The 12419-nt window shown below is 45.8% G+C and overlaps 1 protein-coding gene across 1 annotated transcript in view; it reads right to left on the bottom strand.

The window, feature by feature from the left end:
* Ror1 (receptor tyrosine kinase like orphan receptor 1) overlaps positions 1–12419 on the bottom strand; it is a 324533-nt gene that overhangs the window by 27058 nt on the left and 285056 nt on the right. The window contains exons 5-7 of the mRNA XM_055629113.1: positions 7140–7267; positions 4825–5142; positions 3028–3273 (exon numbers count right to left, since the gene is read on the bottom strand). Coding sequence (XP_055485088.1) covers positions 3028–3273; positions 4825–5142; positions 7140–7267 — 692 coding nt within the window. The remainder of the gene's footprint in view (positions 1–3027; positions 3274–4824; positions 5143–7139; positions 7268–12419) is intronic.

Below are 12419 nucleotides of genomic sequence, written 5' to 3'. Positions count from 1 at the left end.
TCTATCTATCTATCTATCTATCTATCTATCTATCTATCTATCTATCTATCTATCTATCATTTATCTCCACATACACTCACAAACATAAATCACAGAGCTTAGAAGGCTGACTGTAGGCTGAGACATGGATCTACTTCTTTTTAGGTATATGACCTTGGACAAGGTATTTATGATCTCAGAATCTCAGGATTTGTGTGTATGCATGTGTGTGTGTGTGTGTGTGTGTGTGTGTGTGTGTGTAAACAAAAGGTCTCCTTACTCAGCGGCTATATAATTTCTTATTTCTGAGATGAGCATAAAAACTCTTCTTATGGATTTTAGCTTATTCCAAGGACAATAAATGGCTAATGTATTACTACTTGATATAGTTATTCTAGAGTTGACAATTACATAGTATAGACAAAGGCCCTTTACTCTGTCACCAGCATTATTAGCATCATTCTTTCTGTGGCTATTCTGGGTATCTTAGGGTACCTAACAACACCTCCTAGCCTCTATCTGATATATATGGTACTATCCTCTACTCCCATGACCATAGTGATAACCAAAATATCTGTGGATATTGCCAAGTATTCTCTGGGTGGCAAAATTACCCCTGGTAAAGAACAAAGAGCAATGGTCCTAAATGAGGGAGACTTGGTTTCTGCTAATTGGCGGCCTTGGTCCTATCACTGTTCTGAGCCCTGGTTTCTCAGATGGTAAAACAGAACTGGAGTGCTGTGGGGTAGATCGGCAGTAGAGTGTTGGCCTGGTCCCTAAGTTTGTCTGAGTCCCTAAGTTCAATGCTGAGCACTAGGGAAGGAAAGGAGACAGCGTGGGAGGAAACAGTGGTGAAGAACTCTCATTTATCTTTTATGTTTTTGTGAGGATGCAAGGAAAATATTCACGGTGCTCTGTAGCAGTTTCAAAGTAGGGTTCCATTGTGATCACTCTGTTAGAGGGAGGCTGCTTAAGGGCTTATGAGAAACCTTGATATTGCTGGCTTTCTTCTGATTTCCACACTAGGGAGCAGCTGTACCTCAGCAGCTTTTTATTGGTCCCATGCCACAGATTTGCCTGTTCCTTTAATGGGTGTGTATGTAGCTTGGCTCAAAGAGTTCAAGAGGTACCATGCTCTTTCAAAATGGAAATCCTAAGTGGCAAAAAATGGTCTGTCTTCTAGATTAAATGCTCACATAAATTTACCGCTCATAGATAAGAATTAACCAGTCCCAAGAGTTGTGACTTGGCTGCCTGCAAGTTGACATCAAGAAAGAAATAATCATCGGTGCCCTTCCTGCATCGCTGACTAATACCACAAAAATGATGAGGCACTGTGATAGCATCCTTCCTCAGTAAAGTCTAGAACCCGCAGCGGAGTGCAGAGATTGAGCCTACTGTGGTTCTTGACTTTTCTTAAATTGCATTTGTCATAAGACTTTTAGGTACGTAACAGTGGAATGCCTGTCCTAAGAGCACAACCTTGAGTTTGGTCAGTGCTACAAGGCAGAGATGAGGGTTTCAGGTCTAGCATCTGGCTCTGTGATACACACAAAGACCCTACAGAACCTCAGTGGCACATACCAAAACCACCTTCTCCATGTGATGGTAATGAGCTCTAAAGGGAGATGAAGTCATCAAGTGCCAAGCATCCTAAAGGTAAACAGTAGGTGCTCTACAGATATAAACAATATGATATATCATAATAGCTCTTGAGTCCTTGGATCAGATCATAGATAAGTCTTCCAGTTTAAGGGCAATTGACTTTTCTACTTCTGAACAGCATTAGCTGGACACTCAAAACCACACATCAAAGTCAGGGTTGGTTGTGCATGATTGAAAAACTCCCTGCACTCAGATGAGGTAGTGATTTCATGAGTTCAAAGCCAGCCTACACCACATAGCAAGACCCTGTCTCAAAAACAGTAATTCATCTAAAGAGTAAGACATTGTTCATCCAGATGGAACAAATGATGTATTTCTTAGTAGTAGTATTTGGTCCAGGTCCCACCAAAGTTCTTTTTCTTCTTCTTTGCAAAGAAGCTAAGGCAGAAGCTCTGGAGTCACCCTGGAGTTTTCTCTTGTACCCCACATCTGATCCATCAGTGACTCTATTATCACAGTTTCCAAACACACCCTGAACCTCCCCACAGGCCACTGCCTCTTCCACCTCTCTTCCTGCCAACGTTCCTCTGTTTCAACAAGCTGGGATGCCAGCCTTCTGCTCAGAACACTTCAATGCTTGCCCATACGCTCAGCACCAGGCTACCATCCCAGACGCCTCCAGCTCACCAGCCCTCTGGGACTATTACCATTGGGACCTCATCTATCGCTCTTCCTTGCTCTGAGACTCACTCCTCGTTCTTTTGGGGTGTGCTAGGTCACTCTCAGGGCCCTGCCTCATCTTATTCCCTGGTAAGCACATAATGGGTTTATAACTAATGCCTCTGACGAGTGACTTGGACTGTCATCTGCTCAGACACCCAGCTCCTTCTGACTAACCTGTTTTGGGTGAGTGCTCATTTTGTTTGCTTGGACATTGCCATCCTTGCTCACATTTTATAACCATTCAGTGGACGTGAACAAACGGACAGAACCCCATTTCTCTTCCAGACAGCTTTCCTCTTCTGCACTGTTAGTGGCCAGGACAAAGATCCCAATTTAGTAGACTGCCCCGGGTGACTGAACAACGACAGCAGAGGCACCCTACTTCGTGGGTGATTTCAGTGAGACAGAACAATTTTCTCGTTTCCAACCCACCGGTGTGCCAAGAAAAGGGTCCTATGTCTATGGACTTCCTGGGAAAACGCCTTTTTCCACAGGGATGACTGTGACGGGACTGGGGCTGTCTGAATCCCATGCCTCTGGAGGGCAGTCACCGCAGTGCAGTGACGACAGGTGCTCCTTGAGAGAGGCACTGGCGCCTGCGGGAACGCGGGCTTACATATGATGGAGAAATTCAACCAAACTCCACTCTCCTCGGAGGCCTTCTCCTACCTGGGCGCCAGGCCATTTGAAAGTGCATCAGAGCCAATGATCTCTACTTACCACACGCTGGGATGTCGCACAGGTCAAACTTAAAGTTCTCATCCAAGGTAAAGCACCAGGGAGCTTCCTTCTGGTTGCCAGGGTTGCGGCAGTAGGAGTGGCCTCCGTTGAGCTCCGGAAAGCGGAGGGCCGTGAAGCTGTGGGTGTGGGGGTACTGCGAGTTCCACGGCTGGCACTGGCGCCCTGATTTGGTCACACTGACAGTTCCCCGGTAGTCCACGCCTGTGCTGTTGTAGCACTTGTGATCTGAAAAACATGAAAGAAAAGCCCAGACTGTTAGCAAGAAACGGAGGGGACTCGTCCTCCTTGGCAGCGGTTTGGGTTGGGGGAGGGGCAGGCTACGGCCCTTGCAGGTCTCCAGGCCCGCATGGGCCATTCTCCCTGTTTGCTAGCCTTGGACTCAGGGCCTGCCTTGGACTCACATTCCAGGGAGGATTTAAAGCTGATGCTTCAGGGATAAAATGAGCCTCTGCAGGTTTTTTTGTTTGTTTGTTTTTAAATGGGGAATATGGAAGAAATGCCCAGTGGGGAAGGCCCTGGGACACAGGGGGAATTTCTTACCATTCAGGAGCGCATGGCTCGGGTGAGATTCAAGGCATCCTAGAAACTGTGCGATTAAAGACTCTACAGGTAACTCACAGAAAGAGGGGCAGCACAGCGCAGCCTGTGTTTCGTGTGGGAGCTGGGGCTGTTTGTGCTGGTGGAGTGGGCGGCCTGTGGAAATGCAGGCTCCCACTGGACCTGAGCATACTTGGCACGTTCCCAAGGCTGTACAGCTTTATTACTTTTTGCAAAACTCCTACCATCCCCAAATTGAACTCCATATTCATTAGGCAATCTCCTTGCCCCACCACAGCCTCTGGACCACAAATCTGCCTCATGTCTTACTGGACCTGTCCATTCTGCACACCGCATGTAACAGGGATCATAAACTGGCTCTTGTGCTCAGTATAATCATATTTTCAATTTTCACCCAGTTGTAGCACATGCCTCCATTCCATTCCCTTTTACACATGATATTTCAAAATGTGTATTTACCACTGTTTGTTGGCTCTAGTATCCCAGGCTAGTCCCAAACTCACAGACTCACGATATGGAGAAGGATGGCTTTGAACTGCCGATCCTAGTGGCCCCGTTTCTTGAGTGCAGGGATTACAGACATACATGGCTCAGTTTATGTAAAGCTGGGGATGAATCCAGGGCTTTGTGTATGCTCGCCAAGCATTCTACGGAGTAAGCCATATCCGCCAATCCCTCCTGTGAAGAGTTCTAATGAACATTCTTTTAAAAAAGTATTTATTTTTATGTGTATGTGTGTTTTGCCTACATGTCCATGTGTGTGGCACATTCATGCCTGGTGCCTATGGACCCAGAAGAGGGCATTGGACCCCCTGGACCTGGAGCTAAGGACAGCTGTGAGCTGCCGCGTGGGTGCCAGGAACTGAACCAGGGTCCCTTGCCAGAGCAGCTCATGCTCTTAACAGCAGGTAACCTCTCCAGTCCATACTGTGGACTCTCTCACGTCCATTTGAAGAGCTGCTTCTAATTCTTCCGGTTACATACCAGGGGTGGAATTGCTGGGTCATACGGTAATTCTGGGTTTAAGCTATCGAGAAACCAGATCCTCTGTTTTTCATTTGTCTTGATGAAGCTTTTCCGAGGCAGTTCTGCCTAATCTACCACGGAATGCTCAGGCGCCGTACTAACTCACCGGAGGCGGTTAGTGATCAGCGGGCTCAGTCGCTGTCTGTCCCAGGGTGAGCCGTCACTGTGTGTCAGGTCAGAGCTGTCACTTACTTTTGTTGATAGGATCCGCCATGGGGATGCCAATCCGTATGCAGTTCGCGGCTTCCGGGCTCTCCGGCTGGGGGAGATCCTCACAGTTTGGCAACTTCAGCCTCATCAAAATCATGGGATTTGACCTGGCAAAAATGTACTCTGTCTGACACAGGACATTTTCCAGGACTTCACATTCGTCACGGCACAGGTCGCGGGGCTTCGGGACAGAGGAGGTCTCGTCACAGTACGGAAAGGCGTAGTGGCACAGGGAGGGGATGGCGAACTGAGAGCACTTGTCAGACAGATGGCTGGAGGTGCCAATCATGGTGAAGGCAGCTGAAAAACAAACAGAGTTATGAACTCCCAGGGGCCAGGGTTTATCTCTGCTGCCATCCAGTCAACAGATACTGGGGGGAAACCCACTGCGGGGAATCTGCTGGGCTGAAGCCCACAAGGCCAAGGGGAGGAGATTCATTTCAGATGTCTAAGCAGCTCACTTTCACTAGCTTGAAAAAAAAAATCATTTTGACTACAAAGTTAGAAAAACAGGATTGAGTTACACATGTACCATTTCCTAATAAAAAGAATTAATTAGGTTAAAGCACAATATATATATATATGTATGTATAATTTTTTTTCTCTCTATAGAGCAATAGAACTTTGTGTTTCACCCTGTTCTTTTATCATCATCATCATTATTGTTAATTTTCTGAGGCTTTTAGACAGCCCCAGGTCAGAGCCTGTTTCAGGCAAGGCTGGAGCAGAGCAGAGAACTGTATTGCCAGATGGCAAGAGCTGCTCGGCGGCTTTGGGCCACTCGCTTCATTTCACTGTGGCTTGAATACTTTGTATTCCATCTTCAGAGAATGAGGCTATGCATCAGAAGACCACAATCCAATTGTCGCAGTATGCCTCATAGGATCTCAGGGGTCTCTTCACCTCACCTCACACCGTATAGGAGGGCATCTATACCAAAAGAGCACCAGCCCCGTAGGCCACCTCCGAGGCCATTTACAGTTTCCCATAGCACGTTCCTCGGGACATGAAGCGAACAGCATATTAATGGTTTCTGAGAAGGGCCACAGAGGCCAACACGTCTGGGAAGTATTGGGTCAAACAAAATGAAGTGAGGCTTTCAAAAACAAAACGGAGCTGTGATACTCTCCAGCAAGCCGATAACCCACTGAAGAGATCCGAGAGAGGGCTATTATAGATTGTTTACCAAATATTTATATCAGGACACCATTTATTTAATGTGGATCCGTATTTTAAAGTTGGCCCGAATGCTCGTATACTGGGTGGAAACCGTGGTTTCAGCGGCTCGTCCCTGTCAGGCCTGTAGTCTGCTCTTGTTCTCAAAACCCCAGGGCTCCGGCAGAAGGCAGCTTCACCTTTCCACCCTTGTTTTTGGTTCAGCAGTTACCCCCAGCCATTTCTCGGTTCTGTCAGGTTGCTCAGAGAACAGTTTCTGGGCCTCTCTGTTGTGGATTTGCATATGTCTCTCTTAAAATCCTCAAGTTAAAGATAACGGTTACACGCGCCCTTCGGAGGAAGACTTGTGGGATACAGTTATACTGAAAAACAATTTGCCATTCATCTCAAAATTCGGATGTAACTGGGTACCTGTGTCTGGCGTTTGCATTTGCTAAATTTGGCAGCTTTGTTTTTTTGGGATTCTTGCTGAGGTCATTTTAACCCAGAGGATGGCCGCTGTGCTACTGAAGGGGGGCATGATAATGCCATGGCCGACCGTAATTAGATGCAAAATGGTGCATGGTGGCCTGCCTCCCCCCCCCCCCAAGGGTTTGGGAAGGCCCCCCGGGGGGGGGGGTGGGGGCGCTCACAGAGAGCAGCAGTTTCCTGAAGTCTCTGTAACAACAGCTCGGGGTTAACGTTCTAGTCCAAGCTCACTCCTCCCTCGTCTTCACCACAGGGCTGGCTTCCAAAGGTGAGCTCTGCGAGGGCGTGGACACACCTGGCTCATTCACACCCTCCTAACCTCCCAAGTGTCCAGTCTAGTCCTGGCACGCTGAAGGCGCGCAGGGATATTTATTGAGTGTTTGCATGAATGTGAGACTTCTCGAAGCTTCCTTTTCCTCCAAGACTAACCTCTAATAAATTATTTTAATGTAAATTCCAGAGCACAGAGATCACATCTCATGCCTCTTTATGGTCCCACTCCCAACCACAAGCTTAGCCTAATTCTCTGTCAGGAAAGAAGCCCAGAAAAAAAAAAAAAAAAAAAAAACAAAACAAAACAAAACAAAAAAAAAACTCCTGGCAAGAAAAATGGTTATGAAAGGCGTAAGTATCATGTCTTTGATGGTACCTACCTGTGATCTGATTTTCTATTTCACCCTGCATGTGCAAAGACTCCATATACACGGTGCGGTTGCCAATAAAACGTGCACACGCAATGCCTCTGTATGGCTGACAGAACCCATCTTCTTCATACTCATCTCTACAAGCAAAACACAGTGATTGTTAGCACAGAACTACCCCCATACCATCCATTCTAGTTGAGCAATGCTCCAAATGGTCACGAGAGGGCGGAGTTGGGCACCTTATAACGAAGACTACTTTACAGACTCTTTTTTTAATGAAAATATTCAGTTCCCAAACATCCCTTAAAACATCTGTTGGTCACATTGGTCAAGTTTCCTACGCCCCCAGAAAAATCATCCCGAAGCACAAAATCATCCTTAAATATGGGAAAGAACTTTTATTTTTGCAGCTGGTGGTGAGCTGGAAGATGATGTAGCCCTAAGAGGGAAGAGGAAGCAAGCTGGAAATCTGGGCACATGCTCTACAGTTTTTCTGTTTGTTTGTTTTCCGAGTGCAGATTTTTTTTCTGCTCCATTTGCTACAGAGGCGTGGGCACATTAGCCGCAAGATCCACACCAACTGACATGTCAATTAGGATCCACAGCATAGGAAGCTGCTACAGCTGGGAGGAAGGGAAGACAGTGGAATCTTACAGCTCCTCACTGGGTAAGACTTGTCCTGTCTACCTGGAAGAGAGGTCAGAGCAAGCCACCGACCAAAGGGTTTGAGAACAGCTACCAAATCCAAGGAACGCTGAGGAAAATATCAATAAAAAGCTTACGTCTAGGACCCTTAAAAAAAAAGCCATGAGGATTTTGCTGCTTTCAAATTATAATAATAAATAAGGAAGGGGAGCAGATTTCGTCTTGAAGACGAAATCTGGGACACCAGACGATGGCAAGGAAGCTCTACTGCCACAAGTGATGGGGCAGAGGACCAGGATTCGAGATTGACACTCTTTCCCACAAAAGCCCTCAGAGGGGATGCAGGAGACATGCAAGGCAGAACCAGATCATGGGACAACAGATCTGGGCCACACTGAAGACTTCCTGCTATACTTGCGAGTTCACCTTGACACCAGTTCTTCTGGCCAATGTCAACAACCCATCTCCATGCAAAGCCATTTGCCTTTTTTTTTTTGGCTTCTAAGTTAAAGAAAGGGTACCAAAATACTCTTTGTGCATTATATCATTCTTGCCTCTAAAACAGAGGTCATGATCGACCGTTTTATATATAGGTATAAGCCAGGTGATTCCATCAAATGATATAAAAGCTTATTATTTGTTTGTGTGTTCATTTAGCAGTGTTGGAGATGGAACCAGGGCCTCATACAAGGCAGGTAGTCCTTACCACTGAGCTACGTCCCCCGACACATTTGTTTCATCTTTATAACCAGTCTTACTATGTCGTCCAGCCTGACTTTGAACTTATAATAGCTCTGCCTCGGTCTCTCAAGTGACTGGGAGCTACAGGTGTGTACTACCATGACTAGCTGCTATGGAAGTCCCTTGAGACAGCAGAGATGGCATATTATTGTCACTAACCTATTTACAGTGATTCCAGAGCACATTTACTAAGCACTTTTTTTTCCCTTTACTATGGCCGTGGAGTAGAGCTATGGCACTGGACTGCTTCACCTATCGGTTTCATATGCTCAGGAGACGAGCAGGCTTAGGGTAGCTGCCAAATGAGTGAAAGGCCATGGGACAGGATGCTTACTCTCTGCAGCTTCCTACATTAATTCTCTAAATGAATCAATTTGGAGTAAATGGATACGGCGTCTTCGGTTTTATCCTGAGAGAGTTTGTACAGCAAAGCCTTGAAAACGGAACCATCAAACACATGCACAAAGGGACACACCATCCACCTGACAGAGAAAGACCCGAGACTCAGGGGATGTGCAGTCCCCCCATGCACCCCACGTGTTTACTTTCATAAATCCTACAGTAACAGTGAAGCCTTTTTTGGCTTAAATCTTACCTGGGTTGTAAAATTAACCCAACTTTTATTGGGTAACTAATACCATAAACCTATGGGGAAAAAGAAGGCTCTGGATGACCTCAAGTTGGTTTCTGGAAACCTAAGCGGAGAGACCAGAGTCTGCCCCAACCCATACCACCCCTGCTACCCTAGGCCTTGCTTTCCTAGGCCCCTCCCCACATTAGTGGAGCCTGGATGTTTAAAGCACTGTTGTGAGAACAGTTTTCCCTCCCTATGTTAAACTCTCAAGGCTTTCATTTATATCTCTTGGGAGGACAAAATCTTGGAAACACCCCCAGATATAAATCCCTAACCCACTGGGAGTTCCTATGGTTTATGAGTGAGGCTTAGGCTAAACTTCTTACCACCTTTCTAGTTCAAGACTCCTAAAAGGACTGAATATTTCTTTCTTTCTTTTCAAACTAAAGTGAGAAGCAACCCTTTGGCTGCCCATTTCCTGTGGACTGCTCACAGTTGGAGGTGAACTAGATGTTTTATATTCCCCAGACTTCTGCAATTTTGACCAGTCTCTCGGGGATAGAGATATTTAAAAATCCCAAACCAAAACAACCAAGTGAGTGTGCAAGGCATCTGAGCAGCTTTCATCCTTAGCTGTATGTGAGGCTCTCAGTGGAAACACTCAACATAGCTGAGCTGGTGAAGGGAGTTGCTACCCGCAGGCTAGACCATCTGAGCTCTGTCTACTCTTGAGCCTCCCTGTCCACACCAGGAAGGTAGAAGAAGAAAGCTGATTTCATAAGCAAGAGGAATGTGTTAGCAGGCATACACACATATGCCCTTTTTTTTTTTTTTTTTTAAGGAATCTCTTCAGTAAGTTTCTGGTTTCTTTGGAAAGTCAGTTGTGTCCTGTGAATCTGTTTTCTGTTTTGTTTTTTTTTTTTTTCCCTTTCAGAAAACGGCCCCTGTGAGAGGGTGTGCGATGTTGGTCAGCTGAAAGCTACCTCCTCCAAAGGGAGTGGTTTTTGTGAGCTGCAAAACATCCTTGTATGGACTCTGAGAAGGGTTAACTAGAAGGCCACAGATGGTGAGACAATGCTTTCTGCATTGCTATGGTTCACATCCCTCCCAGGTCTTCAAAGAGAGACGTGATCCAGAGAACTTCTCAGGCTGCTTGATGGGGTTTTGCCAATTGGGCAGAGTCTAGCCACCTCATTCTGCTGCTGCTGGGTGTTGTTGCTGTTACTTTGCTGTTTGACTAGACTGTTCGTATCCTGATGACTTAGTTTGGTAGGTAATCCCCAAAGGACCCATCAACCCTTATCCGCAGGAAGTAGATAAAAGAGGGCTACAGCCCCTTTCCCTACTAATCTCACATCTAAGATGGGAGTGGTGGTGGAAGGGAGGTAAAGGCATTTAAGAATTTTAATAAGTCTAAGTCTACAAGAAAGCTTTGAAAAGATCAGTGCATGGGCCTGGAGAGATGGCTCAGTGGTTAGAAGCACTAAGTGCTCTTCCAGAGGAGCCTGTTTCAGTTCCCAGCACCCACGTAGCAGCTCACAACCATCTGTAACTCCAGGATCTGACACACAGACATACATGCAGGCAAAACACTAATGTACATAGAGTAAAAATAAATAAATTTTAACAATAAAGAAAAAATAGGTGCTTTTCCAGGACTTGGGCTCCACCTCCCACCCATGAGGTCAGTCTGTCTGGGGCTGAGCCTCTAGAAACTGCTTTCCCTTTTAAGCATCAGCTGCCCAGCTCCTCTCCTCCTTTGTGGAAAGAACACTCCAGCCCAGAAAAGTTAAGTGACTCCCTGGGATGTGCGAGCAGTAAGTGGTGCAGCCGGAAATGAGACTGAACTTTCAAGTTCAGGCTAACTTTACTATGTTGTCAGGTCTGTAAGAGTTCTGCGTCTCGTGACCGCTGTGAATTAAATCTATTCACAGGCAAGACTTCATTTTATTTTACTTTTATTTTGCAGGAGGCACTGATGATTTCATATGCTTATAAAATAGATGTCAAGATATTTAATAGACCACAGGCTTCTGAACGATGTAGAGGTATGAATGCTCCCATTTTGGAAAAAAGGGGGAGATAGGATGACGAACAGCTACGTGCACGCAGTTCCACACTTGTCTGAGTTGTGCGCCTTCGCTTTACACTGTGAGCAGCAGCCGTGGGTCTGGCTGGACTCCTAACAGTCAGGTCCCAGCCACCCCTTTCCTTTGCATTTAAAGCAGTAGGCTACCTCCTAACATGCACTTCTCCTGTTCACGTCTCCTTCTCCTCACTTAAAAAACAGGATGCATCAAGGCGGCACAGCCTGGGTGCTGTCATGGAGTTATGCTGTGACCCACCAAGAAGCAAAGGGCACTGAGGAAGGGCACCAGGGACTCACTGTTGCCACCTGGAATTCTGACTGGATGCCAGGTGATGGGTGGCCTGTGTCTCTCGAAGGTCCTTCAGACAGTGGGCCACCAGCTTTGGCCACCATCCCAATTCCTCTGTGGGACCCAACAGAGCAAGAGTCTGCCCTTCTTCAGTGTGAAGGACATGAAGCTCCACAGAGAGAGAGGGCCGTGGGTGGGATCACTTGAAAGTGACAATGAGCTGTAAAGTGAAAAAAAAAAAAAAAAAAAAAGGCCACAAAAAGGGAGGAAATATGTCAAGGATTGATTGGCAGGGGGATAGCTGAACAACTCCATAGGGAGGAGGGACTGAATAATCGGATTTTAAAATGGCCAAACAATAGGCATTGATATTTTTCCAAATGGCCAACAAGTACGTGAGACAAACAACATCCCTAATCATCAGAGAAATACAAAGCCACAGTGAGATAGTGCCTGACTCCAGTCAGAATGAGTATGATCAATGAATAAGACCTCTGCTGAGGATGTAGAGAAAGGAGAACTCTCCTACACTAGCGACTGACACTTAAATGAGTGTTTTGTACATAATAATAGATTACTGATGACCAAAGATAAAACTACCTCAGGGATACAGAAATTCTGCAGCTGGATATACATTCAAGAAAAAGAAACATGTATGTCAAGAAATATCTGTACTTCATTTTTACTGTAACACTGCTCAATAGCCAAGGCACCAGGTCAACCAAGGTTAACTGATGAATGGATACATCTATCTATGTATCTATCTCAGTGAAGGTTGACTGATAGATAGATACATCTATCTTCTATCTATCTATCTATCTATCTATCTATCTATCTATCTATCTATCACCTGCCATCTACCTACCTACCTATCTGTCTATCAGTATCTATGTATTTATATACAACCAAGGTTGACTGATGAATGGTTTTATATATATATACATATATATA

This window comes from Psammomys obesus, unplaced genomic scaffold (assembly GCF_907164565.1).
Source record: "Psammomys obesus unplaced genomic scaffold, mPsaObe1.curated_primary_1811, whole genome shotgun sequence".
Taxonomy (NCBI): domain Eukaryota; kingdom Metazoa; phylum Chordata; class Mammalia; order Rodentia; family Muridae; genus Psammomys; species Psammomys obesus.
The sequence above is the reverse complement of the archived record's forward strand: the minus strand, read 5'-3'. Positions and strand labels throughout refer to the sequence as shown.